The 25504-nt window shown below is 38.1% G+C and overlaps 1 protein-coding gene across 10 annotated transcripts in view; it reads right to left on the reverse strand.

Moving 5' to 3' along the window:
* The window catches only part of DCAF6 (DDB1 and CUL4 associated factor 6), a 72927-nt gene that overhangs the window by 27258 nt on the left and 20165 nt on the right, over window positions 1-25504 (reverse strand). For 2 of the 10 annotated variants that reach the window (XM_081122299.1, XM_081122297.1), the window contains exons 7-12: window positions 24785-24999; window positions 21868-21961; window positions 20513-20632; window positions 18912-19172; window positions 10390-10545; window positions 3243-3302 (exon numbers count right to left, since the gene is read on the reverse strand). In XM_081122299.1, coding sequence (XP_080978425.1) covers window positions 3243-3302; window positions 10390-10545; window positions 18912-19172; window positions 20513-20632; window positions 21868-21961; window positions 24785-24999 — 906 coding nt within the window. The remainder of the gene's footprint in view (window positions 1-3242; window positions 3303-10389; window positions 10546-18911; window positions 19173-20512; window positions 20633-21867; window positions 21962-24784; window positions 25000-25504) is intronic. The other 8 variants (XM_081122302.1, XM_081122301.1, XM_081122298.1 and 5 more) reach the window with 5 other exon arrangements.

The raw sequence follows: 25504 nt of genomic DNA on the forward strand, positions 1-25504 counted from the left end.
TGCTAAGGGCTCCGTGCCACCACTTCATTGGAACTGCGACGCCAAAGTGGTTGACAACCGGCCAGCTGCCAGCCTTCTCGTCCCCGACGCCGTGCTTCCCGTGGCACTGAGCAGAGCCTCTCGGCTGCTCTCCGGCTTTGGACACACATCCTCTCTGCCTCCCGTCTCTCTAATCCCTCCCACCTGCCTCTCAGCCAGACTCTTCCTCTGCCTGCTCCTGTGTGCAGACTCCTCTTCACTCACCCTCACATCCTCAGCAATCTCAACTGCTACCTGTAAACTGGTAATTCCTAGTTTTTATCTCCTCCTCAGACCTCTCTGGTGACGTCCAGAATCACATATCCCTCCAACTGTCTGAGATGCTCCATGTGGGCATCCAAAGCTACTTCAAACTCAACATATCAAGGAAATCATGTGTCCCTTTCCCTTGTAACTAGCTGCTCCTCCTGCAACATCTTGGCTGATGCGATCACTATCACCCTATGAGACACCTGGGTATCATCCCCTCATTCCTTTTAACTAAATCAGTCTCAAAGTATCTTAAATATTTAAGAAATCTGTCCATTCTCCTCATTTCCCACCACTACAGCCTCAGACTGGACCCCTCACCGCCTCTCACCTGGACTGGTGCAAAGCCTCTCGGTCTTGCTGTTGTCAATTTTACTCCCTTCTAATCAGTCATTTAGAATGCCGCCAAAACCATCTTTCTAGTACATAAATCTGGTCATATTTCTCCCAAGCTGAAATAATTTCTATAGTATCCCACTGCTTAAAGAATTAATTCATTTATTCACTCATCCAACAAACACTCACTGTTAATGTATAACAGATGAGGTGTTAGGCACTGGATGTATTACAAATAAAACAACATTTACAGAACATGCAGAAAGATGAGCATTAAACAAACAATCCCTAAAGTGTGTGATTACAAATGTTGACATTTGGAACAAAGAAAAATAGGTGGAAAAGAAAGATAAAAGAGGAGAACGGAACAGTCCTGTCAGCTCTCAGAAAGTGATATCTAAGTGAGATTTGATAAATGGCTGAAGGGAAAGCATTTTTGGTAGAGGGAATAGCAAAAAGAAGGAATCTGAGAGGGAAAGAGGCTTAGTCAGTGTGTTAGGAGAACTGAAAGTAGGCCTATTTGGCAAGAGCTTAGCAGGTGGGGAAGAGTAACCTGAGAGAGGGCTGGGGAGACAGGGGCCAGGTCATGTAGGGGCTGTGTAAGGACTCAGACTGCTTTGAAGGGCAAAGGAACACAATTACAAAGTCTAAGGCAGATGAATGTGATTAGATTTACTTTTTCAAAAGTCCACTCTGGCTATTGGTAGAGAACAGACTGTAGCCTGAGTAGACATAAGGAAACCCATTAAGAGGTTACTGCATTAGTCCAGGTGAGAAAGATGGTGGTGGGGGGGAATTTAACTCTTACAGCAAAAGTTATCTGTAGGTAGTATAAGCCTGAAATGTGGGAGTCCCAGTACTTCAAAGGATGTGAAAAGGCTTGTAAAAGCTCAGGGTTTAGTTACTGGCTCTACTGTCCATCATTAGCACATTTCTGCTCAGGGGACTTTACTAGAAAGTTGCACTAATGGTGGTCTACCATGGTATAGCTTCTGCCAGACCTAATCAATATCTGACCTTTTATACAACACCTCTACTTGTATGACATATCACAGCCAGCTGGTGTGGCTCAGTGGCTGAGCACGGACCCATGAACCAGGAGGTCAGGATTCACTTCCTGGTCAGGGCACATGCACAGGTTGCGGGCTCAATCCTCAGTAGGAGGCATGCAGGAGGCAGCTGATTGATGATTCTGTCTCATCATTGATGTTTCTCTCTCCCTCTCCCTCTCCCTTCTTCTCTTTGAAATCAATAAAAACCCAGGGTTTTTTTGTTTGTTTTTTAAAAAAAGACATGGCCCAAACCCCCCAAAACCTCTTGATTTCTGCCTCCAAACCAGTCTACCCGAGTAAATGGCGTCGTCACTGATGCCAAAAACCTGGGCGCTGTCCTTTGTCTCTTTCCATCATATCCAATATCATACACAAACTAAGTACCAACTTAAATTGAATATAATATTTAATATAATTCCATGTAAATTATTCTATGTGATTATAGACTATGAATCTGGCTACAAAACTATCTGGTAGTAACATCCTCTTTACATTCGCATATCCTTACAAAAAAATTATCTGATTAGAGAGCAGTTTTAAACAGTAGTACAATATATACATAATGCTGCTATAATTTTTACCCTAAAGTAAGTATTCTTCACTGTTAATATCACTGCAATGAATGTATAAAGCATGCTCAGTTTCTTAGTTCTCAAATTCATTTATCAATTCATTCATTCATTCTCAAGAACAGAAACACCTATAGCGTAAAACCTACTTGTATAAACAATAATTTAAGATTAGAAGTACAGGAATTTTCTAACTTGCTTTAAAATTAGTTTTCTGAATATTTCCCCAAGAAGATAATTAAAATTAGATTTCACACCAAATACATTCTTCAGCAATATTTCATTTCCCCAATACTGTTTAAGAGTGAGTCATCTTACATTGAGCCAACTAAAGTTTACGGCTTTAGTGCTAAGTTATTTATGTAACTTTGTGAAAACACATTTGCAACATCTATCTCATCAGGCTCTGCTCCAGGCTCTAAGACTAACTCTGGACCTCTCCTGCTTCCAAAGTGCAAGTGGGAGGTAGGAGCCCTTCACCCTCTGACTGTGGCTTTGGAGCCCCATGACTGTAATTCAGAACTGTATTCCTTATGGTAAAGCTTCCCGGAGCTTACCCACTGGAAAAGTGAGACATAAAACCAAGATCATGACTACAGCAATGTAAAAATATAGAGTATTACCATGTTCAAATAACCTTTTCTAAAGTACCCACTAGGTAATATGCTAACCTCACATCCACAGTTTTCCACAATTTTATGATAGATACCTACAAGAAAAGAAATGGATATAGTTTATATCCATTACAGTATTGGTACAGGAAGAGAATTCAAATTTAGCATAGAGGGCCAAAGGTAGAAATTAACTTAGCTTACACAGAATGGAACTGTATAGGTCAAGAAGGCCTTTTGCACAATACCACTTAGGGCGATTTAGCCAACAAATACTGACTCTTAGACCGTAATGGAAATGAAACACTGGAAAAGGAGAGAGCTTGGCCTATGCACTGCAATAGAACTATGGATGGCGGGCATAGCGCATCTCCTGTTGCACGCACCCTGTTGCTCGTCAAGTGACATGGATCCGAGCTGTTTGTTAACCACAGAAGAAGGAGAATCTGAAACAAAAATGAGATTTCCACTTAAAAGTAGGCAGCAGACAACTGCACAGCAAGGTCATGATCATCTCTAAGCTTAAGAAACAAATATACAAGGTGGGGACAGAAGTAAGGACTGCGGTGTGTTTCCCAAGCAGTGAGTAAGCAGGGCGTGTGCTTAGGATATGTTATTCCAGGCAAGCAGGTAGCAACTTTGAGAAGGAGCTGAGAAAGTGTCCTACTTCCATGCATATACCTTTAATCAAATTCACTCAGCGCAGGCACAAGGGGCAAGGAAGATAAAACAAACAGGTAACTCCTCCACTCAACAGAAGACTCCTTGCCCTTCTCAGCGCCCCCCGCCCCAGCTCCTTAGGGTGAGCTGGTGCTGGATTGGAGGATTCAAGCATGAAATGAGGTGCTCACTACACTTTGCTAGATGTTGTTTGTTATACTGAGCTGAAAAGGGAGCTCAGGTGAAGATGTTACACAAAGAAAATGTCTATGAAAGAATTGTTCAATGAGGTCATTACTGCTACAGAAACAGGTAACTTTAAAACTCTATGATGTGCTGTGCATAGTACATCTGTACTCTGTGAAGCTGGGTTTCTTTAGGTGCCTGGTGGGGAGAGAGGCACGAAGGCTTAATGGTCTGGGCTTCATGCTGATGTCCACCTTAGCTCCAAACAGAACATCTTTTTTTCCCTTTAATACACTGAGTTTCTATGTAAGAATTTGCTTTACAAATGGGGTCTACTGTTTGAAAACACTGGTACAGAGGGAAGGCAGCATGATACAATGGGAAGAGCAGTCCTCTGGAGTCAGTCATGTTTTATTCTCTCTCTGGTTCTGGTAACAATGAGCTCTGTCACAGAACAGTCAAACATTTCTAGGCCTACACTTTTCCTTTCCTCCTGGCCCTCCTGGGGAGCTGGTAACCTGAGCAAGGCACTGGGGAATGGTGGGAGGTGGCTACTATTCCTGGCTGGGTCGCAGTGTCCCAGTGGAGCTACAGGAAAAGGGAAAATGTAGATAATAAGCATTGCTCTCCTCTAAATGTAGGAACGTTTCCCAGTTTTTAATATCCTACACTCTACTTCTTAGCAAGTGTTGTTAATAAAACAAAGACCTAGCATTGTGGCTGATCACCAGTTTCCATTCACAATGGCATCTGATGCCTCCAAAAGTAGATATTTTGCGTTAAGAGTGTCCTTAACTCTATAGCTAAGAGTTTTCCAATATATCCTGGATTCTCAGCAATTTTATATCACTTGACTATTTGTACATTTAAAAGTCTGAATCTTGCTACTGGGACCACTTGTATCAACTTTAAACTGTCCCCTTTTGATATAGCCAGTTTGCTCATAGATTTCTGTATTGCTAGATTTTGATAGAGTGTTACCATCATTTGAATAATAGCTTTATTTATCCTCACTTATCACTTCTTCATCAGAACATTCTGTTCAACAAATCTACCACACACAAAAGGAAGTAGGAACGACAGTATTTCAATCAGTTCCCTCACTATCCAAGCTTTCCTTTCCTTTACAAGACTTCTCATTTCTCCAGTGCAGAGTTGCATACAACAATCTTATGTTGTTTTCAAAAACAGATAAGTTAATTTTTACAGAAAAACAAAATTATATTCTTTAAAGAAAAACAACAAAAATGAGAGTCAGGGTGAAATAAATATGAAAAATCCTCCCAGAAAGTCTCCTGTGAAATATTTTCCATCCCTTTGGATTTATTATACACTTTTTGTGCTCTCATTTAATGATGAAAAGCCCTACAAAATCTCCAAGCAACCTTTTTACAAATCTTTAATTTTTCCATAAACTTATAGAACGTACAAATCTTATGAAGTGTGTCTTATTTAATTATTAAAATTTAGGAAGAAATACATCTCTAAAAAAATAAAACAACCCTTGATAAAGGATTTAGAATGCTGTCACCTCCACAAAATTGTATATTTTAAACTCTTAAAGGATATAAAATATGAACACAGTTTATGTTAAGACAGAAAGATACTATTAAACTGAAAGGGTCCTTTTGGTCTCTCAGTCTGCCACCGATATTGTGTATATTTGGGGGAGTTTGTTGTTTGCCCATCTTGAAGATCAGCGTTTAATAAGAAATCCTTCTTGACCACTGCTTCCCTTCTATTTCTAATCCTGGTGCCCTGTAGCTGTTTTTGGAAGGATTATTTGCCTGTCCTGCAAACATTTGAAGTGACATCTTTTTATACCACTAGGTATTCATAAATACCATACCCATGACTTCTTACAGAAATATTTCTAAAAATTAACTCAATAACCATTAGAAACTAATATTAAAAAAAAATACACTTATTAGCTCAATGCTGCTTGCTTCAGTTTGCATACTCTACTCCATCTCTCTGTGAGATGGAAGGAACCTTTTGGAAGGAACCATCACAAAATAAAAATCTGACCATATGGTGCAGCAGTAATTTATTACAAAGTATAATATGGCCTGTCAGTTTATTGGAAGTGTCTAGAATTATATTACTATTTTTAAAGTCAAGATAAACTTTAAGCAAAAGCTCATTCAATAATAGCTCAAGGTGTCTCATGCCAATTACTGTATGTTTCTGAAAAGTTTGTGCTTTGGTCTTGAGAATGTTCTTTAGCCCTTTGATGTCAGAATTTTCTCAACTGTAGAAAAAAATAATGAATTAAGTCTGACAGGTAAACAAGGACTCTTCAGCCAGCCAGACTCCCTGGGTCCAAATCTGGCTTTTCTCCTCAGTCATACTGTAACTCTGGGCAAGTTATTTAACTCCTCTAAGCCTCAGTTTCCCCATCTGTAAAATGGACATGATCATGATAGCTACCACATACTGTTCTTGGGAAGATTTAATGAGATAATCCACATAAACTACTTAGGTAGCTCACAGGAAAGGGTTAATTCATAGTATTATCACTTGCCTGTTTTTCAGAAACATGGTATTGAATGAAAAAATGACAAAAAGCTGTTTTGAAAACTGTGGAGCATATTTCTATCTTTAAAGTTCTAGGAGAATCATCACCGCTTTGCTCGGACTCTGTCGTTCAAGGTTGTTAAGGAGCGCTTGCAGGGCAAGCTCAACATCATATTGAATTTACTACAGCCTATGCTATACGCACTAAAACGTGGATGGAGAGTACTCGAGAAGCGCCATGCGTGACTGTGATCACGGACCCTGGGGATCTGGTGTTGGAAAGGGCCTGCTTGCCCAAGATTGGGTAAGTGCTGATTTTTTCCAATATGGCTCAGTTTTGAAAAGCCCTTTTTAGAAAATAATCACCAATGTTCTATACCCTTTGGGGGTATAAAAATTACTTTTTTCCAATCAGCAAAACCGTGCCATAAAGTGAAAAAACAGTTCCTACCTGACCCTCTCTAGGCTGGCTCCCTGCTCCAGTGGGGCTCTGTGGTGGTCGGGCCAGTACCAGCAGACTCCACAGGGTGCTGTCACTCTGAGCAGGAGCCAGCAACCCATGACTTCAGGGGACCTGAAATGGAAAAAAAAAGCTGGGTTTAAAATCAGCCATATGCCTAAGGCCTCTGCCATAGCTGTTTGTGGCATTTGTCTGAGAAATACACATATAGCTCGTTCAAAACTCCAGATGATATCATCCTTACAGGGCCCTGATATGAGCATGTTTGAGGTAGTAAGTGAAACGTACTATGACCAGGATAGTACGTTATTATGTATAGTGCTCTTCTTAGGAGTATAAAACCCTTTTTATATTATCTAACCCATCCTTATGCCATCTCTGTAAATTATGGCAGGGCATACTATCTAAATATATCAATAACTGGGAAACTGAGGCATAAAGCAGCCAAATGACCTGCCCAAGGTCACACAGTCATGGGGCCAGGAACGAGATCTCAGCCAAAGCTAATACCCAGATGGTAATCTGATGAAGGCAAATTCATCTCTTTATGATTAAAAAAAAAAAAAAATCAGTGAAAGGCTAGAAATGAGTAGTCGTATATTTCCTAAAAGCCTAGAAAAAAATGCTGTTTTTTAAAAAAAATGAAATAAAGTAAAAATATTTTAAAGTAATATATCCTGACTGAAACATAAAATGTATGGAAATTAACCATGAAGAATTATCATTTACAGGCATCAAGTTCTTTAAGAGCAGTAGTTAGTTTCAAAATTCACTTCAGGGAGCAGCAGTGTTTTGGGGGAGGCATGAGGGGCACGTAGTTGGGTGGTCCTTCTTCATCTCCCTTTATGCTGAAATCACAACGGTGTCATTTTTTATATATTTTGTATTAAAAATACATAAGAGACTGATACAAGAGTTCACAGTTGAAAAGAAAAAAACAAAATGAAAGAGGAAAACCACTGTCTAAATATCTTTTAACATCTACCTTCCAGAGCTCATTTTAAGGTACCTCGTTTTAAACAGCAATTTGAAATTGAAAGTGACACCATTTGGTGCCTTGGAATGATGTTTTTAGTCTTCAATCACCAAGAAACACTGGCAACTAAACAGGTATATTCTATCTGGGATTATTGTTAACTAGCATCTGGTCCCATCCCATTCAATTGTAGATTATTTCTACCAAATGATTTAATCGCACTCTCCTACAGAAATTAGGTGCTGTAGATTCATCTTACACTTAGCCTTTCACAAAAGATTCTCATCAGTCCTATATTTTGAAAAGAGAATAAAATGTTTGCTAGATAATGTAATAATTCAGAAATTCTACAGTTGTGAAAACTGCTTGGTTTCCGAGTCACATTAATGTCTCCTTTGAGTATCTTATAAGATTTAAATAAGTGAGAAGACAATAGAAATAATCATTTACTGACAGTATTATCACTTACTGGTACTCTAAAGATATCAAGGTATAATGAGAAAATAGTTTTTATAAATGAGAACCGCACATTCTTCTATTGTTAAGGTTAAAACCTAGAATGTTAATTTTGATACTTTCTCTACTGATAGATGACTTTAGTATAACATCTAGCATGAAAGAACTACTTGATGTCCATAATACACATACACAAAATTGTATTTAATCACTAAGTATAACAAAACATTTTAATAATTGTTTTTCAAATAAAACCCATCTCCCTGTTCAATTTCATTCCTACTCATTTCTATAAATTGTGTGTTCTATAATGAAGATTTCTGTATTTTCCTCCCTCATATCCAGAATTTACTAACTGGACAAAATATATACATTTTATTAGTTATCCTTTGGAACAAACTGACAACCCATTGTTTAATGGTTCTTTTAATTACCAAACAGTATTCCTGTGACATGTGGAAGAAGCACTACTGAGTGAGCCCAGTGCACGTGCAGAGCAGACGAATGCTGTCAAAAGCATGAGATAGATGAAGACTCCACCTCTAGGTGAGAGGAGCAGCACACCTGGAGTGACAACACTAAGGGCCTCTGATACTGTGCAAGTGGGCAGCACTCGGGGCCCAAGTACGTTATTTAATAATAAAGAAGAGATAACATGCTTCTTAACTTCAAAACTGGCAAGGTGTCTACTCAGCTTCAACTTCTTAAAGATTACCACAAATATACTGGTTACTAAACTAGATATTATTTACTAAAAATGACAGAGTTGGAAAAATAGCATCTAACTTCACAGAGACTATATGATCACCCTAAAGTTTTTAGGTTCTAAAAAGAACTACTTCAATTCAAATTGCTTTCCTACTAATGTAGACAGCTTTGTTTTATACTCAGTCATTTAAGTTTCAGTATTTTAAAAATATTTTTATATATAAGGGGCATTTTATCTTCTTTCTTATTGGTTTCTACATTGCCTATTTTTTTACTTCTGAAAAAATTTAGCTAAAGTTTTACATATAGCACAAAGTCACAGCAAATGTCTTAATTAAATGCCATGATTGTAATCTAATCAAACTTTTTGTTAGTTTCAAGTACAGGAAAAGATTTCTCCATAGTAAAAAAATAAATTAAAAAAAATCAGAGACATCTTTGCTTGACTGCATTAAAAATCAGGCCCACAATTTTTCCAAACATCACACCTGTATTACAGTTATTTAAACCTGTTTTATTCCACTACGGTATTATATAATGTGCTTTTGTTATCAGAGCACTTACCAGAACAGATAAACAGACAGACTAGAGGCTGTCCAGTTCTACCAATAGACAAATTAACTCCAAGTAATTAAATCAGAGTTCTCAAAGTAATTAATGCCCAAACTCACCACTCCTTAGGGGAGTAAAGCAAAATATAATGATCTCATTAGTATGAGAACACAGACACACTCTAGTTCCTAAGCAGAGATTTATAGAACCTAGGTACCTGTGATCCATCTAGAAAGAGTTGACAAACTGTTTTATGCTCTATCTTTCATCAATTCTTTCAACAAATGCTTATTGAGCACCAAAAGCTTTCTGGCCATAAAAGAACTGGGCTGTTAAAATACTCCAAGAAAAAGAGCAAGGTACAGATAATTACTGTCTTAGAGTTTTAGAGCATCAGAATAAGAACATAAGACTATGGAGCACTTTTTGCTGTCCTACAGATCAGAAAGTTGATTATGTGTAGAAGAGATAAGTAAGCAGATATTGAAAATGTTCAAATAATTACAGAAGACGAGTGAGTTAGTGTGCTAGTATGATCAAACAACACTATAATTCTAAAATCTAGCATGACTACATCTATATGGGAATAGGAATACTGGTTAACTTTTAAAGCAAAAAAAAAAAAAAAAAAAAAAGAGGAGGAGCAGCTAGGAGCCATAAGCAAAGATATTGTTTACAGGTACAGGAAATTTCAATAGAAACATCAATGCAGGCTCACAATTCACTACATAATTATTAGAAAGTAGTTCATTGACTATAAAAGTAAAAAACATTAGCCCCTCTCCAAATATAAATAAAAACAATGGATTATTTTATATTCCCTTCTGGCAAATGCTGCCGCCAGCGTGTCCCTCTAGCTACCAGATGGGACGACCACCACCCGAGGCGAGTGGAAGGGCAGCTGCAAGCGCACCAGCTGCCTGGGGAGGGAGAGGGCAGCCCCTCACTAGCAGTAGCAGCGTTAGACACCGACGCCGCTGCTCGCGGACACTGTACACTGTACACTGTAGTTAATAACCTGCGGCGGGAGGCTCTCGGGAGGGGCCCTCGGGGGAAGCCTGGCCGGAAGTGGGGGGCGCGGCCAGCTCCTGCTGCCTCTGCTGCTCAGCCTTCTTAAGCCTCAGTTGTTGCAGCCGCTTACGGAGCAAAGCTATCTCAGGCCCCCTCAAGAATTCTGACACAGACAGGAAAAGAAAGGTGAAAGGATAGTAATAAAATAGAAAATAGCAAGAATCTGATTATACATTTGATTACACACAAGAGTAGGATATAAATTAAACATGTATTGTAGACGAATACTAAAAACAAATTACTCATAAAAAAGAAATCACTGGTCATTAAGAGATAAAGTATACACTCTTACACACCAAATGCTTCTGTGTAACTTGATGAATTAGACACATATAGTTCTCTAAGAATATCTAATTAAACAGAATGAAAATAAAGTTCTCCATAAAGAAAACATTTAAAAACAAACATTCCTTTCCTTACTCATCACTAATTTCATTTCTTTTTACACCAAAATACTGAGAAATGAAAAACTGTAAAGTATCAGTTATGTAATCTATACACAAACATTATAATTTTATTCAAATATTAATTAAAATTCAATTAAAATAATGAAAGTTAAACATTTGGAAACAGTTCTTGGAATGCATTAGTAGAGAGTCTTTAAAAACTGAAAGTTCTGTGTTTTTCAGCTAAAATCTTTTTTATATTAGAACCGTCATTTGCTTTTGCTTTTTTTAATGCTCATATATATTTACATAATCTTTAACATTTTGTTAAGCTTTCTCTGAAGCCGTGGTCATAGATAAAAAGGAGAACAGTACACAAAATTCTGAGGAGGCACTTGCTGAGTGCGTGCTGTGTGTGAAGCACTGCTTCAGGCTGCTAAGATAAATGAAATAGTGACCAAGATCACATAGGCCCTACTCATGTGGAGTTTATGTTCTCAGAGGAAAAAGTATGTAGCGCATATGTACGTGTCTGTTTGTATCAAGTGGGTAATGCGATAATTGGGCAGGATAAGGGGTGGGGGACAGACAGTGGGAGGGTTGGTTTGTGTGTGGTCACGAGGGAGGACTTCTCTCACAAGACGGTTTTTGAACGAAGACCCCAAGGACTCACTGTGTGGAGGAAGAGCGTTCCTGGTGGAAGGGACAGCAAGTACAAATGCTCAGAGGTGAGCACACTGGGATGTGGGATTACCTTGCCAACGGAAGCACAGCTTGCTGATGGGATGGATGTAGAGGGACCTCAGCGTTTTTGGCATAAGTAACAGGAAAAAGAGAGCTGCCATTTATGGCAACAAAGAACAAACAAGAAGTAGTATTAGAAGGAAGAAAAGACCTGACAGATATCCAAGTGCAGAAACTGAGCAGGGACTGAATACGATAGTCTAGACTTCAGCAGTATATCTGGATGTCACTGGTGATGGTACTGTGAGCCACCCACAGAGTAAGTGATAATAGTGGAGAAGTATATGAACTCAACTCTAGGTCACTAGTGTTTAAGAGGAGGAGTGAGCCAGAAGCCTGCAAGGAGCACGGAGAGCTAAGTGAGGGACTTCTGTAGGCTGAGTGATGGGATGTGTCAAGTAGCTGAAGTAAGTAGTTGTGTCAAATGCTGCGATATAATGAAAAAGACCCTGAGACCTTCCCATGGATTTTTCACCTTGGAAGTCACTGTTGACCTTGAGATGTTTCAGTAAAATCTCCTACAACAGGTTCGAGACAAAGGGAAGGTAATAATGTAGAATCCAAGGAACGTCTACTCCAAGTCTTACCACTGACTGGGAACAGAGAAATCTGAATGGTTTGGTCAGTCTGGGAACTAATGCCTGTGTTTGCATGCTGGTGGCCACTGCTGGGTCTGGAGAAGAAGGAAGGTGATCCGTGGAAAGAAGTGGCAAATGCAGGAAGGGTGCCCGAGTCTAGTGAAGGGGACGGCTGCACGGGTAAGAGGGGACTGGTACTGGCCAGGTGCATAATGCTGCACTCACCAGAACCCTTTAAAGGAACACGGAGCGCAAAGGTAAGAGTTGAGTTTTAAATGTGATGGTGGGAGCACACACAATTTCTGTGCCAAACAGCTTTCAGCCTCTTGCACACACATTTGTAAGGCTGCAAACACTGGTTTATTACTTCAGGAATCCATCATGCCAGATACTAACCTCCCATTACCACGTCACCTATGTATAAAGAGTTTTACTCAATTAACCAATTGGCAGCTAAGATTTCACAAGCAATTCAAGTACCATCACAGTCTCTCATGGCTAGTTCTTCCTGGAAAATTCTCCAGTACTAAGGAGGATAGTATTCATTGAGAAATGAACCGTGTGCTCAACGGCATAGTGCTTTCCTTTTAGGTACACATTTACACCTTATTTACTGTTAGCATAACAACAATGCTTGTCACAATATAAAATAGAGCATCATTATGTAACCATAAAGTCTATCTTTTTATACTTCTCATGAAATTACCATAAAGAGAGAGATTATATCTATGTCAAATTTTGCTAAGAAAACAGAAAAATCACCAAAAAAGTCCACCCAATCTCATGGTTGTTTCCAAGCCTCTCTTGCACTGCCAAATGTTTTGTAGGAATACAGGAGTCTCCATCCTAGACCACCAGGTAACACAGCAAATGAACAGCAGCTCTAGGTGTGAGCAGTGATGGTCTCTAACCTGGAAAACCAAGACAGAGTCAATGCTTCCAGTGCTCTAGAAAGAAGAATCTGTTTGTCTGCTTTTAAGGCTGGTTTGTACAGTGGCTCTTTTCCTCCTTGGGTTAAAAAAAAGTGAGCCTAGGAAAAAAAGCCAACACACAGCTAACTAGGAAAAACAAATATTGAATTAAAAATTTCAACTACACATACCACACTAAACAAATAGTTCTGCTAGCGGGTCTGACATATTAAAAGCAGGTAAAATATACACATATTACATCCTTTCAAAAATGCACACACAAACATATATAACTTATAATGAGAATAAATGTTCAGAGAATTAGTTTTGCTAAAATAGAAAGTGAATACAATGAATACCTTTGGGTTGAATTAAAAAAAACATAAACAAAAAACCCTCAACACTGTGTCAGGAAATGCTAATGGAAATTTGTACTTCCATCTGAAACTACTAACTCGATTCTTGTGTTCTTCCCGAAGACTCCAGGCCAGCCTCCCTAATGCCACAATTCGCACTGAGACAGGAGAACAAAAGCCCACTTGGTTCTAACCTCAAGGTCTTTGGTCCCAGATGCTGGGCTATTTTTATATTTGACTCACTAGTACTTTATCTGCCTTCTCTCAATCTGTGTATTGTCCAGGTGATGTTTGTGCATTCTTTCTCCTAGAGCTGGTCACTCCTTTACTTAAGGCTTCCAAGTTCCTCTAGTCTCTTCTTTAGTTTCCCTAAAGTGGCTGTTAACGTAACATTTCCACTTGTTTCTAATCTATAAATGGCCTTACCTAGTCTGAGTAGACCCTGATCCCCTTTAAGGAAACTGAAATCTGGATGTTTGGGCTTTGAAACATTTGCTCTGATAACAGAGTTCTTATCTCCCCAGACATGTTTCTACAGAGCTCAGTTCAGCTACAATGATTCTGGATAGAACGAAATAAATCTGTAAATCTGAGCAGACACAGTTGTTTATAAATAAGCAGGAATCCGCACATACCATATACTATACTACCTTAGTAAAATGAAATCCTCATGGCTTAAATGAACCATTTAATTCAAAACAAGGGTCCTTTAGGCGACTCGCTTCTTCAAAGGGAGCCTCCCAAACTGAATTTTGTATGCACTGATATCCCCTCCAATCCAAAACCACCTTTTCTAATCATACTGATTTAGATTAAAATGCAACAAAAGAAAAATAGCTGTAATGTGCTGGAATGATGGCCTCATTTAACACTCCCTCATTACCATGGGGAAAATTACAAATAAAACCCAAAATGAAGATATTTCCAGGCTTAGTTTAGAAACAACTAAAGGGGATGCCTGATTGACATTACTGAGAAGAGAAAATATAACTACCTTGAAATACATAAAATCGTAAAGACTTCATTTTAAACAATATAATTTTAGCTCATAGTCAGACCTTTCTGGTTTTTAACTAATCATATAGCCACAGTCTTTTGTTAAATATTCAAGAAAAGACCATGTATAAGAATGAAAACGTCTGATTAAACTCTGGGTTACACACACAGAGTATGATTGCAAATGGTCTGGCTACTCAAGTTAAAATTCAAGAACACAAAGGGTAAAGAAGCCAAAAAGCAAGAAGATCTACCAGCTGATTTCAAATTACACTCGAGTGTATTTATTTTCCTGATTCAGCTACAAAACCCACAGTCCACTCGGGCCCTCTAGATAAACTCTTCCTCGGTAATGCACTTGGTATGTTCACCTCACTCATGGCTTCATTTTCTTTTTTCCAACTCATATTTCTATTTGTCCTTATTCCATCACTTATAAACATAATTTAAAAAATATTTCTGTAAGTTACCTTAAAATATTTTTGAACAAAGTAGGAAAGAATGTATACTCAGTTTTATATATTCTGAATATTTGAGGGCAAACAGTGGATCCAAAAATGGTAATGACTGGATACCCACTCACAGCATCTCCCCTAGATGACAGCACATCAGGGAGCCTACGGGAAACATTCAGAGTGAATGAGGTGGGCTGAAACTATACAGACTGAAATAGATCTAAGGATACCCCACATTATACTACCTTAAAGATAACAGTCTTAACAGTGTCTTTAGAGAGTGGCTATTTTGGGGGAGAAAAGGCTTACATAGAACAAAATAATGTCTCTGTCTTTATGAGAGTATATTCTAGTAAAAGACAGTAAGTCATAAATCAATAAAAATTAAGCAAAATAATTCTGAAATTTTATAAGAACTTTTTAGGAAATAAACAGAGCTATATAAGGGAGAATACAATCTTAGGGAGAGTAGGAAAAAAAGGTGAATCTAGCTAGGGGGTTATGAAAGACCTCCCTTGGGGAGATATTTGAGCTGAGACTCAAGAAACAAGGGGTTGACTCTATGATAAGCCAGGGGAAGAGCTTCTCAGCTCAGGTACTTGCTGTTCTCCAACAGTAAGTACAGAGGCTCAGAACCAGAAAGAAAGTGGCACATTTGGGAAACTGAAAGGACACCAGGACAGTTAGAGCGCAGTATGAGATGAGGCTGGAGAGGGAGGCAAGGGCCAGGCCATGCTGGTTCCTGAAAGTCCACAGTAAGGAAGAGTCTGATTTTTTTTCTTGTCCAAAGATAACCAGAAAGAAGTGTCCCATGAGCAGCTGTATATAGGAGACTGGGACTCATCAACTTGGAGGAGATATTAGAAGCTATGGGAACTCTCTGGCTGGGGTGCTCAGTGGTTGAGTGTTGACCCATGAACCGCTCGATTCCTGGGCAGGCCTAATCCCCAGGAGGGGGCGTGCAGGAGGCAGCCAATCGATGTTTCTCTCTCATTGATGTTTCTATCTCTCTATCCCTCTCCTTTCTCCTCTAAAATCAATAAAAAAATATTTAAAAAAAATAAAAATAAAAGCTATGGGAAGTGATGCAGTCGCCCAGGGATAGATCACCTATAGAGAAGAGAGCCCAGACTAGGGGGTTCCACAGAACAAGAAACATCAGCAGTGGTCACTGAAAACCACTGAGAGCTGGTAGTCAGGGTACAGAGGCAAAAGCGGTATCCAAATGCCAAGAAAGGAAAGTTTCAAGAGAGAAAGGAGCAGCAGACTTAAATGCAACCAGGTAAAAAACTCGAGTAAGGTACTAAGAGAAGTAGACTTTAAATTTGGCAAAATGGAAGTCACTGGTTTTTCTGACAAAGGTTTCCATGGAAAGCGGTACTGAAAGGCAAGTTGGAATTGGTGGATAAATAAATGGAAGATGGTAAGAAAACGAAGATAATATATGTGAATGGCCCTTTTGAAGACTGATTAAAAAGGAGCAAAGCTATAAGGCTGGAGGGGAATTAAGATAATTAAGAGAAGAATTTTAAAGACAGGAGATAATAATAGAGCATATTTGAGGCCAAAAGGAACAATTCAGGAGAAAAGGCAAAATGACACAGAAGGAGCAAAGTCCTGGAGGTGCTGGGAAGGGATGGGAGTGGCCCTGGCCGGCCTTTCATAGGAACAAACACGCTTCTTTCCAGAACATGTCTGCCATCACATCAGTGGGAGTGCTGATGCTGGGAAGCTGGGAACGAGAGGTGGTCAGCTGGGGCCATGAGGGCAAAGGGGAATGTGAGGTCTGAGGGACATGGAGGTGTAGAATGAGCAGCAGTGCTGAAGGGTGGCCCTGACAGCGTGGAGCACACACTGACGTGTGTGGTCATGACCCCACTCACTATCGCTTAGAGGCTCAGTGCAGACTAAGAGAGGTCAAATAATTAGGCTCAATCAGAGGAGTTTTCCCAGGCAAGTTTTCACATTCCCAATGTCCCTTTCCTCCACCCTAGCAAAAGTGACAGGAAATGCAAGGGACATGAAGAGCATAAACATTTACAGAAAGTGGTATCCACAGCAGGGTAAAACACGCTTTGTTTTTTCTCTCTCTCTGCAGGGCAGTAAGAGAAATCAAGGCTTGAACATGACACTCCCACTCACTCACTCCATGGACAAGTTCTACCAGCACAAACTGCTCTAGACTTAAGAGTCCGTAAGAGATTGGGAAAGAAAGCAAGATGTTAAGTCCTTATTGTTAAAATGTTGGGTTCGGGAAGAATGAAAGGCCTATTGTCAACAATTACAGACATAATCTTTATATGTTACATCTAACATCAAATCACTTTCCTTGAAAGCAAAACTATGTTGGTAATGTGGAAATATTCCAATTTTCCATGGTGTAGTCAACCAAAATTCTTTCAATAATCTACCAGTTAAAAATATTTCCTTACTTTCTTTGAAAAACTTACAGGCAAACTGACAAATAATGTTCAAACAATGATCACATGATCATCACAAAGTTTTTTTCCATTTCAATGATACAAATTACTGCAGTATTTAATACATTTACTGTTGGAAGGAATTAAGTAATTTGAAATGTAGTATTAAAATGTGTTAAATACCTGTAACAAAAAAGAAAAATAAACTCTAAACTAAATACTTTACTCAGAAATGTGTTTTAGAATGAACTGTAATGAGTTGATATGCAGTGGAATGTGAATGTGAGCTAGGGAGTCTTAAGTTTTTCCTGATTACTCATAATTGATTACAATCTTGAAGAATATTTCCAAGAATGCTATCACTTTAAAAATTCTTGTTTTTAACCTATTTTATCTGCTTTAAAAAGCAAACTTTTAACTGATTCTGTCCCTATTTCCCAAACCCTCCAAAAATATTTTATTTTCCCATAAGTTGGAATGCTAACTACGTTGATTAGAGAATGGAAAACTGGGTTTTATAGCTTAGCTTTAGCTTATTATTATAAAGTGTATGGTGTTAACAGTTACATAATTGACTCTGGTTTCCATTTCCATAGAAAATGAAAATGAATTACTAAAAATGGGATATACTGATAAAAAAGTGCTTCATTTAAAAACACCCCATATTTGTGATCTGGCATCAGATACCAGAATACAGTGACATCTTGGCAGTTAAGCTGTTAGGAAATTTTATCAGTTTCAGCTTAGGCATGCCAGCTGTACCTCCAGTTGCTGATATAATGGTTATATGTCAAGAAAAATGCTTCCTTAGAAAAACCCAAGGAAAAACATAAAAAACACCTTACTGGTTATTATAATTACATGTACCCAGTTAAAATGCCAAGTAAACTACAGATATAGCTGCCAGCAATTACTGCTATAAACAGTACAGTCCACAGTTTAAGGGAAAAAGAAATTGAACATGAGGAGTTATAATATTGAGGAAAATAGTATTTTAACAGAGTTCAGAAGTTAATTTTTTTCACTAATATCAAGTATCAAGTACCAAAAAGACAAAGAATTGTTGAAACAATTCTTTTTCATGTAAATATAGAAACAATAATTATTTTAGTTAATTGTACTGTATAGTTGTTGACAAGAGACCGTATCAAATGCATCATATAGAATGTATTAAAAGTGCTTCAAGATTTTAGAAAAAAAATCATCAAAAATATAAATAAAGTGGAACCAATAATCATCAGTGTGATATTTTACCATTACTTTAATATAGACTTACAACCAAGTACGTTTAGAAAAATTTTGGTCTATGATGGCCTATAAAAATAATCTTTAAGAGAAGTGCATTAAACTAAATGCATTAAACCATCTCCTGTGGCCATATTTTTAAGAAACTCTCTTATGAAAATGGAAGATTCCTGCTACTTGTTAAAATTCATGCAGGTTAGGCACACTTGAATTTCATGTTTCAGTTACATGTTCACATATTACATGTCATTTAGATCACTTGCTCCAGCAAGAACAAGTCAACCGTGACTTAGTATCTTTCCAAACAGTCCCTAGAGAATTTTCATGATCAGAAACTGCCAGATGACCCACCGCCTACTTAAAGAGCAAGGTCCTCACCAGACTGATGGTGTGTGTGCTGTCCAGACGCCTCAGCAGATGGCCTGTGTTCACTCTCTGGAGAGGACAGCAGAGAAAGAGAGGATGGGCTCCCCGTAGGAGATGCTGTGGAGTGAGCCTGAGTGGGTGCTGTGGAGGATGCGGAAGGTTGTAGAAACTGCTCAGCTGGAGTGTCTACTTCCATCACAGTGTCACCTGCTTCCAAACCAGTGCCTGACGGGATCATAGGAAGAGTCGAAACATCTGACTGACTTGTCCCACCTTCAAAAAGCACGTTAATGCAAGTTCAAATACCAAATGCTTTCCAAATCCAGCTACTCAAAAGAGGTATGTTCAGGTGCACTTGCACACACACATGTATACACACACAAGCACAGACATATATAATATACAGGAAATCAAAAACACCTACTGGTGGTTTGTTTTATTTGACTAAACAGACTAATCAATAGGAATAAACATCCATCTATAGCATATTCTTATTAAAATAATCCATCTTTTAAGCAAAACACTCCATATGGCAGCTTCATTTAGACAAAGCTAAATATCACCTTGTGAGATGCCCAGAAACACTGCCTAGTCCCTTAAATTTAAAGGTGATTCCGATGTAATGGCTGGATAATAGGATAATGGGTTTATATCGATATATTTCCACTCTCTAACGTCATAACCTTGGTAAAATATTTAATAAAAATTTTATTAGCAAGAGTAAAATGACAAAGGGGCCAAAATAAGATTAAGTTCCTCATTACCATTTCTTAACCACTAAACTAACATGATGCAGGCATGATTTTAAAAGGCTTGAGTGTCCACTATGTGCCGTACGAAGCTTTCAGCTATTTGGAAAGAAATAATTAATACTCAATAAACATTAAAAATTTTCCTAATTTTGCTTCAAATCTAGATTTTATTAAAAATGGAATGGACAAACCAAATTCATGTTTTGTAAGGTACAACTACCACAGAATATCAAATTTTTTCTTTTAATCACCGTGAGTTAAATAATTCTTAGTTTAAGTTTAAGCAAAAATTTAGTAACTCTTCAGCAAACCCACAGTCTAAGGAATTTTTTTTAAAGTTAATTGATATGCATGACTTAACAAAATCCATCTATAGATAAAATTCAATTGTAATCTTTAATTTGGGAATTAAAAATATTTAGGAGTTAACTTTTACATGCCTCATTTTTGACAGAGATAAGTAGCTTGCCAAAGACCACAAAGCTGGAAAGTAGTAAACAAAGATATGAAAACAGGTCAGCTAACATCAGAAACAGTAATTAATAATCAATGTATATAAGTAACCAAAAGGAGAAACTATTCAATTATATAAAACTTATTTATCTACCGAGTTTTACATATTTCTACTCTATAAAAATGGACTTTAAATGGGGAATATCAGCTGCTCTTACTTTTTGTGAGAAAAGCAAAAAATAAGGGCTAGAACTAGTGGAACCTGAAGGGACAAGGTGTGCCCTGTCTCCTTTGTCCCCTCTTGTGATACTGTAGATCTAAAACAGTAGAAATCAGATGGCACAAATAAACCCCCCTTGGTAGTTTTTACCAGCTTTGCGATGACTATAACTAATAAGAACCACTTACCTGTGGGTCGAGATCTCCCGCGTCCTCTATTGCTTTGTGCTACCTCACTTGCTTCTTCAAACCACCTTGATAACATGTCAGACATTCTCTGCATCAATGACACATTGGGACTTTGCTCTCCTATGACAACACAGGTCTTATCAGTGAACTAGTAATAAGTCAGCATCTTTAATTAATGCAAAAAACCAGAGGGCCTTAAAAATGAACAAAATTTTAAAAAATCAAATTGCCCAAATCAATTCTATGAATGTACACAGATCCACTAGAGCCATCATCACATTTCACAGTGAAAGTTTAAATGAGTGACTCTTCATCTGTACCTGAGTTCCTCAGAAGAGGACTCACAGCTCCTACATCTTCGCCTATTATTAGGGGCCTCCCAGCCCTACCCCAAGCCACATGTTTAGTTCTAAGAGTGCACACTAGGAAGGGCTCATGTGCTATACACTGTTGAGATTAAAAGAAAGGTTTGCTCTCTCACGTAAATTTCCTTAAATGGAATATTTCTTTTCATCATTTACTGTAAGCAAATTCCACATACTTGAAATTAACTGAAACCAGAAGTGTTTTTGTCTCTTCCCTCCCCACTTTTCCTCCTTCAAATACATAAGTTTTCTCTTGAGCATTTTCAAATTAAGTATGACATCAAAACTGTGACAATTCAGTTCTATAATAATATAATTTAAAATGGAAATCATTTGTTCTTGAATTTTCTGTGAAAATAGAATTTATTTACACTATATTGCTTTTATGTAATGTAGCTTTATATTTAAATATTATAAAATAATACAAAAGGTAATATATTGGGAAATATGTGTTTGACCTTGAAAGATTTCAGAAGTCATTAGACTAGCATTTTGGCTATAGACCGCTTATTAAAATACACATAGATTAATTCTATTTTAAAGTGCCACCTTAATGCTCCCAAGGCAGTTTCTCACACTTGTCAAAGGCACCTGATAGGAGGGTCAAAAAATTATGTGCTATTATAAAACTCTCAGGTCAGAAACAAGAGGGTTTCACTCCATTTATATTTAATAGAAAGCAAAAATTAAGAAGTTTGATAATGCCCAATGTTTTATGGGGCAGCAAGCATTCTTACACTTTCAGTGCGAATATAAAGTAGTGCTTTTGGGGAGGGTGATTCGATAACTATAAAAGTTAAAACACACTTATCCAGTGGCCCTGCCATCCCACTTGTGGGCATTTATCTGTGATCCACTAGCAGGCGTGTGCTAAGAGATGGACCAGGATGCTTGCTGCAGCATCACTTATGGCAGTGAAAACAGTGGAAACAAATGAAAATACTCAATTTTAAACACCATATAAAAATAAGCTTCCCAAAGCATAGTTACCGTCTCGCTCTCGTTCACTCTCCGGCCTGGCTCGGGGTCCAGTATCTGACCAGTCACCACGAAGCCTCAAACGCTTCACGGGCGGCTGCCGTAACTAAAAGGAGAGGAGAACACTCGTTTGCTCACCTCTAAAGCACACTTCAAGTCTAATAGCTTCTCTCCATCCCCCTACTTTCTGAACTGCGTAAGCGAGGTGCTAGACTGAACTGTGAGAGCCGCTGGGGAAATCTTGCAGAGGAAGCCAAGAGCCCTCAGCTAGAGGCCTGCTTAGCCTGCCCAAGGGAGCAGATGTGGCGAGAGCAGAGCAGCAAGGAGAGAGCAGAGAAGCATGAGAACTGCATGACATAAGGTCTAAAGGCCACTCTACGGACCTCAGTTTGGCTCTGAAGAGAAATGGGAGCCCCTTGGAGAGCTGATGAGAAGAGCAGCACTGTCTGATGAGAGGACTGTGGGGTGTGGCAGGGGGACTGGTGAGAAGGCCCCCATAACAACGGAGAGACACACACGCCTGGTACCAGGCAGCAGTGGCAGCCAGAGTGGTGAGCAATACTACAGACCCGGAATGTTTATTTTAGAGACAAACTGTGGGGACCAGGAGAAAATGAGAAACTGGATTCAATGCAGCAGTTCAATAATGAGGTGGGGCAGGTGTTGCCCCAATAAATTCAGTAAAAACAATCAGAGGAAACGGAAAAGAGAGAAAAGACAATAAAAAGAAAAAAGAATACAAAAGTAAAGGAAAATGAGAAGAAACGACTAAATAAGACAAAAGGACACACTAAATAAAAAGGGAAAGAAATGAGAGGATATGAAGAAATAAAAAGAGGCCTCCACAAATAAGAAATATAAGAAACAAGAAAAAAATTGCATGTATCATATATTAAACTTTGACTCATACTTTAAATTGTCTCATGCCTAACTAAGCTTGTCTCATGTTCCCAATGAAAATCAATTATTCCCTCCTTTGGTGTACTTACATAGAACATAATTCTTACATATTATTCTATTTATTTATTTATTTAATTTATATGTCTACTTCCTCTAAACTATAAATTCCTGAGTGAGAGGCCATGTCTTTGTCACAGCCATCCTTGATTTTCTAAAGTTTAGTATAGAACTTAGCGGGCAGCAGGCACCCCATAAATATTTGGGGAGTGAAGCTGGTCTGAACCCAATGGTCAACGGTGTAAAACACTGAAAGAAAAGATAGGGGGATGAAGATGGAGACAGATTTTTAATTTCTTCTATATACACCTGAATTATTGGGTGGATTACAATAAGTATAATTTATTTTCATAATTTTAATCCATTTTCAGAATTATTTTTCTTAATTTAGTTAATTCAACAAAGTGTACTGAGAAAAACACATTCAGAAAAAAGCCCAAAACAACTGTTCATAACTGCCTCGGCCTCATTCGCTCTGATCATACAAATACCTTTGGCTAAGTAGTATGTGGTATGTGGTATAAAAGCTAGCTAATCCACTTAAAATGTCTCTGCATTTCCAACTCTTTCATATGTAACAGTCACAAAGTTTGACTATAACTTATTGAAGTACTTATCTCAAGAGGAAATTACACAGCAAAGAAAAAACCATCAGAGCAGATTTCATGCTTTCAATCAGACCAATCAACTCAACAGCTCTCAGTCGCCAGCATGCCCACTTCCTTATCAGTTTCCTCAGTCACTTAAATCCACTGCCACATTTAAAACCCCAATATATGTTTATAGAGTAATACTATTTTTCTCATTTCATAGCCCTCTAAGCCTATAATTTTAATATGAGTTTAGCAACTCATAGTAATTATAAAATTGTGTTCTTTAGGACCTTTAAAATGTGTTCCGTAAAAGGAGTTGGGCCAATACCAAAAAGTCACTAATAATTAATAAAAAGCAATGGTTAATTTCAAGACATTTCAAAAGCCAGAGTACAGTAATTAAACTCGGGACATTATAAAATAAAAATGCCAAAGTAAAAACAGTGTCAGGGGAAGAAGTTTAGCAGGTGAGAGCAATCATTTTTCTACTGCTGTGGACGATCAAGGTATTTTCTGCTTTTCCTTTTACAAGTGAGAATATGGTTAATGCAGTTCTATGTATATAAAGCATAAAATATCTAAAGCATACATTTGCTGTCACTTGCCTTTTGCCCTCATCTGTATTTTGTGATATGTACCTAGCCATAACATTATAGGTTATCGTGAAGAGAGGCAGACTTGGGAGCGAGGGGGACCTGCTAGCCACATAGGAATAGTAAATGGTAACAGGTAAAACTCCTATTAGTGCATGAACGGAAACATTTAGTCTCCCAAAAATCTGTGTATCACATTTTTTATTATTTTAATTGCCTTTTCTGCAACTGTTAACACTTGCGGCTCTTTCTTGCTGCTACTGTGCATCCCCACAGTTAGCGAAACATTTTGCTATTAAATATTTTCTCTTTAAAAATATTCCTGTGCTGGCCAGTTTGGGTCAGTGGTTAGAGCATCGGCCTGCAGACTGGAGGGTGTTGGTTTCGATTCTGGTCAAGGGCACATACCTAGGTAGCAGGCTCAATTCCTGGCACTGGTCAGGGCACATGAGGGAGGCAACCAATCGATGTGTCTCTCTCACATCGATGTTGCTCGTGCTCTCTCCCCCTCCCCCCCCTTCCCCTCTCTCTGAAAAGCAATGGAAAAAATATCCTTGGGTGAGGATTAAAAAATAATAATAATAAAAAAGAAAATTCATAATACTTCTTTCTAGAGCCTTTCCTTAATTATTAGCTCCTTGTTCTTTCATGTATGTTTCGTGTCCTTGTTTACTAAACTGTAAATGCCCTGAAAATAAACTATTTTTTGAAGCCTTTCAGGCCCCAGAAGTCATTGAATTAGAATTTTCTGAATGAAATAAAGAAGGCAGTTTTGAGTAAACTTACCTCTTCTCTTCTTTCTTCTGCAGAAGGAGTTCGAAGTTCTCGCGCAGTGTCATCTTTGGGGTCAAAAAGGTAGATATAATCTGAAGAGTAGCTAACGAGAATCTCCTGACCATCTTCACTGTAACACAGAGACGTCACCCTGCAGGACTTGTTGTTCAGATGAGAAGGGAGAAAGCGGGCAACCATTCCAGCAGTCCCCCGGCCTGCATAATTCCCTAAAATAAGAAAACAGAAAAGTGTTTAAAATTCATGTTTTTGAAGAGAAACATTTTAAAAACTTAATCTGAACGAGGAGATATGTGATTAATGTAGCAATATAAATCCAAGCTATCATATTCTATTTCTAGAAGAAGAGGCTCTTTTTTCCATAACCAGATTTTATAACAAAATAAAAAAGAATACAGTACAAAGGAAACATAGCTTTAAAAAAACTTCATGATTGTCTGGAATTCCAGGTTATGTAAATATTCTATTGGAAATATGAGTTATTTAATCAATTAAATAATTTATTATAGTCAAACATCATCTTCTAAAAATTATCCCCAAATTAATATAATTTTTATAATATAAATAGGAAAGGTGGTATTTATTAATATACTAGATAAAAGAGTGCATTATCCTTTCAAATTGGTTTACTTTTTACTTTATGTTTTTAAAAAGTTTCTGACTGACGTGAAACTTTTCCCCTCTAAGACAACAGAAAGCGGCTACTATTCCAGT

The sequence above is a fragment of the Miniopterus schreibersii genome, assembly GCF_964146895.1.
Source record: "Miniopterus schreibersii genome assembly, chromosome: 19".
NCBI classification, from domain to species: domain Eukaryota; kingdom Metazoa; phylum Chordata; class Mammalia; order Chiroptera; family Miniopteridae; genus Miniopterus; species Miniopterus schreibersii.